The 9,102-nt window shown below is 41.6% G+C and overlaps 1 protein-coding gene across 1 annotated transcript in view; it reads left to right on the top strand.

Annotated features, from left to right (window-relative positions):
- pax5 (paired box 5) overlaps window positions 1-9,102 on the top strand; it is a gene marked incomplete at its 5' end in the record, with an annotated part of 28,290 nt that overhangs the window by 3,819 nt on the left and 15,369 nt on the right. The window contains 3 exon segments of the mRNA XM_035659731.1: window positions 4,596-4,780; window positions 6,930-7,002; window positions 7,523-7,594. Coding sequence (XP_035515624.1) covers window positions 4,596-4,780; window positions 6,930-7,002; window positions 7,523-7,594 — 330 coding nt within the window.

The following is a 9,102-nucleotide window of genomic DNA, read 5'->3' as shown; positions in this document are numbered from 1 at the left end:
TGATCAATTGAATTCCATCATGGGATGGCCGGTGGGATAAATGGTCGCCGTGGGTTACCAGGCTAAAAGCATCATACTGGCTTTTATCTCCCCCTGATTGGTCTGTCACCAGAGACCTGGACCATACACTCACCTACCTGCTCCCAGCATCTGTATATGAGTGGTGTTGTTGTGGTGTGTGAGACTATAGTAAGAGAAAGAGAGATTATCGATCAAGCAGTGGTGATTTTGTGAGGGAGTGGTGAAAGAGGTTTTTTGTACTGAAAGGTGTAGCGAGGTTTTGTGAGTTATGCAGCACTGTGTGAGAGGTTTTTTGTTAGCAGCGAGATGCCTGTCACCATGAATTTGAGGTTCACTAGAAAGTCTTTGAAATGAAACTGAAAAACACTCCTTGTGCCAGTGTACCAGTCTAGATTTATTTTTTAAAAGGTTTCCACCTGAAAACTGGGAAGTAAACCATTTGCAACCAGTTTTAGTATTATAAAGCTGATGAAATTGTAGTATAGAGTTAAAATATGCTAAACAGCCATTTAAAGGATAATTCTCGTTCGTACAACTTGGGTGTCCAGGTTAATAGTTTTGCCCATCACTCCTATGTAATATAACATTGCACACATCGAGTTATTCGCTAAGATGTAGGAATGCAGCAACACAACTAAAATAAATTCGGGCAGCTGAAGAGCCCCAGGTTAAGCCAAACTTGAGGAAAAACAAAGACAAACATTAAATTTAATACTCAAAAACTGTCTGTTGACCTAGTGTAAAACCTCCAACATACACTGGTTTAGATAATCTGACTAAACTATTACATGTTTTAAACTGTTCTGGACAGCTCAACCATATTTTGACAAGAATGTCAATGTTAGAGACGATGTTGCAAATGTCCTAAATTCTCTCCTTTCTACAAATAATCATGGCACATGGCGCCTATCAGTATGGTTAAAGTATAGGGATGATGAAATAATAGAAAACAAAAAAATTATACTAAAATAACTACACACTTAAAAAGTTTTAAAGGGCAAAGTTTGTTTACAGGTCTGTGATGTCATTTATCAGTGTCAGTTGGAGATAAACAGGATGAAGAAAAAGAAAAAAATCTGGGGTTTTAAAAGAAGAAATAAGTTTACAGACCTCTGTAGCCGTACCATACCACCACATAAACACACAAATATGACCTGTCAGTCTTAGCTCTGATGGCACCATTTCATCCAGCTATTGCTTTTCTGCTTCTCTCTGTCCACACACACACACACACACACACACACACACACACACACAACACACACACACAACACACACACACACTGAAAGACTGACCCAAGCCTATCAACGATGGAGCCCCAAAAGGACCAGAGAAGACAAGACGGGGAGGAGACAACAGAACCTACTGTAACGAGCAGTAAGAACAAAGCTTTATTTGATGATAATCAAATATTGTCATTTCTGTATGAATGTGTGTAGGTGGTGTGTGTGTGTGTGTGTGTGTCTTAGTGTGGATGGTGGGTGTTCTTAGTGATGGAGTTGGTGTGGGTGGTAGCTGATATCGGCTTGGTCTCATTTATCCATGGATGGGTAAAGAAACTCATTGCCGGTGACGGGTTAAATCTATTCACGTCGGATACACACACAAGCGCATCAACACCAACAAACACACACACACACAAACACACAAGTGCAAAGCACACACACGAACAACACATACACACTCACAGCTGCTCTATATCTCTTGTGAGTCAGTCTCAGAAGAAACGTTCTCTTCCCTCTTTCAGAGCCAGAACAAAAACAAAATGAGCCCTTATTGTTTCCTGCCTTTCTGCCTTTTTCCTCTCTCTTCGCTTTCTGTCTCTCTCTTTTTGTCTCTCTCTCTCTCTCTCTCTTTCCTTTCGCTCTCCCTCTCTCCATCACCGGCTCCCCTGACTCGGCCTTGCCGTTGCCATTTATTTGACAACCCGGAACAGTTGAATTATTAAATCCAAATACCTTTGAAGTTGGATGGTTGTCACCATGCTTGTGTGTGTCAGTGCATGGTCGTGTGTGTGTGTGTGTGTGTGTGTGTGTGTGTGTGTCTGCAGGGGGTAGACACCACCAGGTGAGCATCTTTTGCACTGAATAGAATTTATTATCAGTCATTCTGATACCTAGGTATGAATCTCAGTGGTCGCTAAACCTCTGACCTACACTCAAGCCCCACAGCACATGAGAGCATGCATGTTAGATGTGTAGAGAGCTGTGGACTTCGGTGGGTGTTTGAGGTAGTACTATGAGACGAGAGTAGATAACGCTCCAAGACTGTGCCAAGAACATGATTGATCAATTGAATTCCATCATGGGGACTGGCCGGTGGGATTAAATGGGTCGCCGTGGGTTACCAGGCTAAAGCATCATACTGGCTTTATCTCCCCCCTGATTGGTCTGTCACCAGAGACCTGGACCATACACTCACACTGCTCCCAGCATCTGTATATGAGTGTGTGTGTGTGTGTGTGAGACTATAGTAGAGAAAGAGAGATTATGATCAAGCAGTGTGTTTGTGAGGGAGTGGGTGAAAGAGGTTTTGTGTACTGAAAAGGTGTAGCGAGGTTTTGTGAGTTATGCAGCACTGTGTGAGAGGTTTTTTTGTTAGCAGCGAGATGCTGTCCCATGATTTGAGGTTCACTAGAAGTCTTTGAAATGAACTGAAAAACACTCCTTGTGCCAGTGTACCAGGTCTAGATTTATTTTTTAAAAGGTTTCCACCTGAAACTGGGAAAGTACCATTTGCAACCAGTTTTAGTATTATAAAGCTGATGAATTGTAGTATAGAGTTAAATATGCTAAACAGCCATTTAAAGGATAATTCTCGTTCAGTACAACTTGGGTGTCAAGTTAATAGTTTTGCCCATCACTCCTATCGGTAATAATAACATTGCACACATCGAGTTATTCGCTAAGATGTAGGAATGCAGCAACACAACTAAAATAAATTCGGGCAGCCTGAAGAGCCCCAGGTAAGCCAAACTTGAGGGAAAACAAAGACAAACATTAAATTTAATACTCAAACTGTCTGTTGGACCTAGTGTAAACCTCCAAATACACTGGTTTAGATAATCTGACTAAACTATTAGCATGTTTAAACAGTTCTGACAGCTCAACCATATTTTGACAAGAATGTCAATGTTAGACGATGTTGCAAAATGTTCCTAAAATTCTCTCTTTCTACAATATCATGGCACATGGCAGCTACAGTATGGTTAAAGTATAGGGAATGATGAAAATAAATAAAGAAACAAAAAAATATACTACAAACTACTACACACTTAAAAAGTGTTAAAGGGCAAAGTTTGTTTACAGGTCTGTGATGTCATTTTAGTCAGTGTCAGTTGGAGATAAAGACAGGATGAAGAAAAAGAATAAAAATCTGGGGTTGTTAAAAGAAAGAAATTAGTTTACCAGACCTCTGTAGCCGGCTACATTAGCCTACAAGCATAACACACCCAAATCTATGACCTGTTGGCAGTCACATTGCATTGTGGGTAATGTAGGTGTCAGGTTTTGACAAAGAAAAAGAGTCCGTGGGATAAAAAAGTTTAATATATATTCTGCTGCAGTTTTGATCCTTTCCTTTAACTGTCCATCAGGAGTCTGAGAATATTATAGGAGTACAATGCTGAATTAGTGAAGTTGTCTTTTCAGGTTTGGGAAATATATTGTGGAATTATTCTTTAATGTTGATATGGCTTCTTTCTTTCTTTCTTTCTTGCTACATCACTCGTTTTTTCTGTCTGACAGTCTGGCGCAAATGGATCTGTATTTTCAGTTCAAATGGAAAAAAATATATATTTGAAGCCCCTTCTCCATCTCCACCTGTCTGTCATATCACTCCCCCTGCTACCGGACACACTTACACTCACACACACACACACACACCAAACACACAGTGACCCCCAGGACTAAAATAGGCTCTCAGGAGCGGTTTGGAGCGATGAATTGGCTCTATAGCGGGGGATTTTCACCCTCATCCCCTTTTTCTCTTTATCTTTTTCTCTCGTTCTCTCTTTCTAATCATTTGTGGGCCGCGACTCTTCAGAGTTCTTATAATTGTCTCGTTCAGTCCCTCAGCCTTGCAATAACTGCAGGATACGAGAGCTCACAGTCTAATACTGATACCACAGCAATATATATTTGTGTGTCTGTGTGTGTATGGGTGATACGACAAGAGGGACGGAGAAGTGTGTATATATGAAAGGCAAGAGTGTACTTTTGAGAGATCAAGAAGGAGAGACAGCATATGCTTGGTAATGGATTGCATTTGTATAGCATTTTCTCAGAGTCTCCACAATCTATGAAGTCACTCAGTCCTAAATCAGCTCACTGGGGTTCATTTGAGTCCATACTTTGCTCAAACTTCTCTCTCCACATCTTCCTCAGTGCTTCATTTTATCAACCCACGCCTTCACTCCTGCCTGTATTATTGTCGGCCTGTTTTACATAGTAGACTCACAAACACTTCCTTTAACTCCCTCTTTTTAAACCTATTCTTCTTTCACTCTCTTACTCCTCCTTTAAATATCCTTGATCTACAGCCCCTCTAACCTCGCTCCTTTCTCCTGTCTTAGGTCTGCAGGAGTCACCGCTGGCCAACGGGCATGGCCACAGTGGGCGGGACTTCCTCAGGAAGCAGATGAGAGGGGAGCTGTTCTCACCGCAGCAGATCGAGGTATTGGACCGCCTGTTTGACAGGCAGCCACCCTGTCCAATCCAATCCAGCTCTGACCTCTATGTGAGCCCTGACTCTGGCAAGGTAAGGGCGTGGCACCGTGCAGGCTGAGGCTGAGTTTGGGAACAGGTCAAGAGTCAACTAGACTGTAGGGTGCTCTGATGAAAAATACAACAAATGCAGGAAAAAAACATTTCATTAAAAGCTTATGAGCGAGACTGACAGAGTCAAGGGATGGTCACCACAGACTATAGCCTGGCTAATTCAGTACCTCACACAGTGCCACCTTGCGGGTCACCCATTTCTTTTTCTTGTATGGAACCACTCCTGCATTGCCACAGCACCCCCGGGGATGCTTTTAGCTGCGCATTTATCCAGTTTGGCTTTCCCAATCCCAAGTCTGTGTTTTGGGTTTGATAAGTCAAACAGCCAATTTAACATGCTTGCATAGCTATGCTTTGTTAATACTTTAAATAGTGATTTTTATTCCTAGTTTTTTTTTTGAGAGGGATGTATTTCCAGTTTTTGGTGACATCTAGCGCTTTTTCCTATTGAGTTTGAATGCATTCATTTCAAGTCACTTTAGACAAAAATGTTGAATCTAATGTAATTTAATCTCATCTACTAAATGCAAAATACACAATTAATACAACAACTGAAAAATAAAACTGAAATACAAAGGAAAGAAGAGCATGTAGTCAGACTCTTCGTGGATATTTTGACATTTTAGGTATCATAGAGGGCAGTTAGCTCATCAGTGGACAAACAAGTCCGTTTGTTTGATCCACAAATATGTTGTTTATATTAAGTTTATTTAGAAAAGCAACTTCATTAACACAACGTACGTATACCAATGGTGCCCTATCTCTCATCTTTGATGCTAGATGTAATGCTTGTCTGCTTTTAGCTAACAGCCTGTTCTGCCTGCTATGCCTTACCATGCCATGTCAGTCTTGTCATGTCAGAAATTAGTCAGATTGCATATTGAAAACCATAAACATGTTTCTGCTTCTTGTATGTTGTTTTTCACTGAGTGATGTGAGAATGTCAGCATCAAGCCGTGTTTCTCTGACGGACCGCTGTGAGTGGCTGTGATTTGATAGACATTGTGACGGCTGCAACAGAGACCCAGTCAGGCCTGGCCTATTGATGTTCCAATAATCTAGATACACTGCAGGGGTTAATGAGCATATTGACCTGGCTCTCATTATGACCTCACTTCCTGCTGGTTGGGGATGGCGATGGAGCTGTCCGCATGCTGATGCATCTTGGGAATGAGCTGCATATGCGTGTGGGTTGTTTGCATGAGAGAGAAAAAGATGAAAAAATGAGAGCAAGAAAAGGTGTGTCTCAATGTTGCATCTAAATTGACCTCCCACCATTTCCCAAGCAGCAGGTTAATGTAAATCTGAGTGGAATAGACAGGCGTAAGTAGTATGCTGAATAACAAAACAACCACAAGCTAGCATTTGTATTCTCTCTAGCTTCTCTTAAATGTCCTGTAATCTGCAGCCCTCCAGTCGATATTAAGGAAATATTTTTGCAATGTCCAAAAATGACACTTTTGTTTCCACATCCTTTAAAGATGTCCCTACTTCATGTTTATTTATTCAGTCAATGTCAAGGGCAATAGGACAAACACACACTAAAGAAGAAGTAGTACATGGAGTCACATAGGCTACAGCCTTAGACCTATAGGGCAGAGTTTCTCCTTTTAGCCCATTCACTTCCCTCTGACCGACATGGGGAATGGAGTGGCACAGGGCGAGAGGTCGACAGGGATTGGCTCTAGTAGCTCTATAGACTACGACTCAAGACTATAATACCCATGATTCATAGGTCAGTGTCCTCCCTGAGCCCGGTCAAGCCACTGGGGTTGGGGATAGGGGCTTTAGACTGCAGGTCGCCCTGGGGTCAAACCGGAGCTGCATTGTGATTACAAAGAGCAACACACACACTCGCATACACACATACAAATCTACATCACTATCTGTCCCTCTACCTCCGCTCCCTTCTCTCATCCTGTCTAGTCAACCACCCCCATTTTCTCAGCCTGCATTTCCCAGAGGGAGTGATTGACAGTCATACCCTCTAACACTGACACACTGACAGCTACAGCTCAGCCTCTCTGGTATGTGGGCTGAGGGGTGTGTGTGTGTGAGAGAGAGGCAGTGCTGGTGGGGTTACGGTCAAGGAGGGTCAAGCTGTGCTGTGACTGACATTCCTAAAAAAGATGCCTGGTATGTACTTGGCCCTGCTGTTGGTGGTGGTGCTGTTGCAGCATGTGGGGGTGCCTTTGAAGGAGTGTGAGTTAGTGTGTGTGTTTGTGAAAGAAAGAAAAAAAGGGCAGAGCGCAAGCAAGTAAGAGAGAAACAGAGGTGCAAGGTGGCTCAATTTCAGATACCAACAGTATATTATAATGGTATACTAATATACTGTAATTTCAGCGGTTATTTCAAGCTCCCTATTATCTTTTAGCTTTCTTGCACTGAAACACGAGCCTCATTCATTTTTTATTCTTCCTTCATCCCACTGGAATAGATAAAAAGTAAAATTGCTCACATTCCTCACAAGCAAATCTTATTTTATCTGTCACCAGTAGTTACTCTCCTATCCTGTTTGTCTGAGACCTTTTCTTTATCTTTACTCCCTCTAACAAGCCATTCTTTTATCTCATCTCCCTCTCCTGCTCTTGTTCCCCTTTTCCCTGTAGTCTATTAAGTCCCACTATTAATTTGTGTGTGCGTGCTCGTATGTGTGTCTGCATGTGTGCCTGTCAGAGAGAGTTCATTTGAATTTCCCCTTCAATCACTTCCTATTACCCAGGTGATAAATCAGGAGGGCTGACAGAGCCCCCACCCATCCATGCTGCTCTGGGTCCAAATGCCCACAGCACCAGTCAGTGTGGCTGAACTGGGATATAGAAATAAAAAGAGAAAGTCCTTGTCCTTTCTCTTCATCCAAAAAGCTTAAAAAAGAGTAGAGAGGTCAAAGGATGGAGATGGTTAAATTGGTCAGGAAGCTGACAGACTCAACCAAAAATCCCAAGAAAAGACAAAACCAAATGTGTTAGTCCGTCTCTCAATACTTTCTGACTTGCAAAAATAAAAACGATTATTTAAAAATCAGTAATTTCCTAAAACTTTTTCATTTACGACAGTATGGTGTATGTGGGAACACCCATGTTTATTACAACATGTCACTAAATGCAACTGTGAGGCTAATAGTGTGTTTTAACTGTTTCTGGACATCAATGGAGCTCTATGGCACAGAAGAATAAGCTCCATCAAGGTGTTCAGACAGAAGGCGAGGTACATTTTTGCCTTGCGTTATTGTACAAAATCAGAAGAGGTGTAATATATAACAGTCAGTGTACAGATGTCAGCTGTAAGCTATCTAGCAAAGGACATACCAACCATGTGTATTTTACTCAAGTGTCTCTCCTATTGTCTCTCTTCTCTCTCGCCTAAATTCCATCTTTCCATTGACTTTATATGCAATTGAATTACCCTTTCAGTTCTGTGATGTGAACATTACTCTGTACTCTGAAACAACAAAATAGGCATAAGCCACTAATACACTAATATTTATTTTCTAAATTTAAATCAATAAATCATTCATTAAATAGAACTGTTAGCCCAATTATTCATTAAAAATGTATGAACTTTTCCCCAGTGTTGACGTCCATCTGGTTTGTTAGGGAATGAATAGCCTCCCCACTGCCGCCACGCTCAGTTTGAGCACAGATGAATTCCTTCCCCACAATCCCTGCCTCAGTTTGTGGGCCTCTGAGGGAATTGTATTTGTTTATAGTCAAGCCTTTTTCCATCAGGAGTACACAAGACAATGTAGAGAGAGAGAGAGGGAGAGAGAGAAATCGGGAGCTATTCGGGGAATGGAGAAAAAGGGAAATACTATTATGCAAATGGGCAAGCCAGTGTGTGTGTGTGTGTCAGAGGGCCGATTAGGGCTCATCTGTTATTGATGTGAAATTTGGACCAAACCATTACCTTCCCTGGTCTGAGTCAGTAGACCAACCTGCTGTGTGTAAGTGAGGGAGTGAGTGAGAAAGAGAAAACAACACTAGCAGCCATACTGTATATTAAAGGACTACTCAAATATATACTAATTTTCATCATTAGGATATAATTAGTTAGCTTAGCATCTTTGTGTTGGTCATAGAGATGCTTTGAGAGACTTTGAAAACTGGAACAGCGAGAGAGACTGAAAGTGAAGCATGAGGAAGCAGACTGCAATAATCAGCCAATGGGAAACCTGTATTTATGTATTGTAAATCTTGGAATAAAACATAAGCTAGCATACATTGTTTGTGTCCAATTGACATCGGCCAGAAATGCTAACCAGTTACATACAAAATCAATCACTTTTGGCCTCATTTTCGGGGG

This window comes from Morone saxatilis, unplaced genomic scaffold, assembly GCF_004916995.1.
Source record: "Morone saxatilis isolate NCDOM2014 unplaced genomic scaffold, NCSU_SB_2.0 Contig17, whole genome shotgun sequence".
Classification (NCBI taxonomy): Eukaryota; Metazoa; Chordata; class Actinopteri; family Moronidae; genus Morone; species Morone saxatilis.
This window is presented reverse-complemented; position numbering and strand designations above follow the sequence as displayed.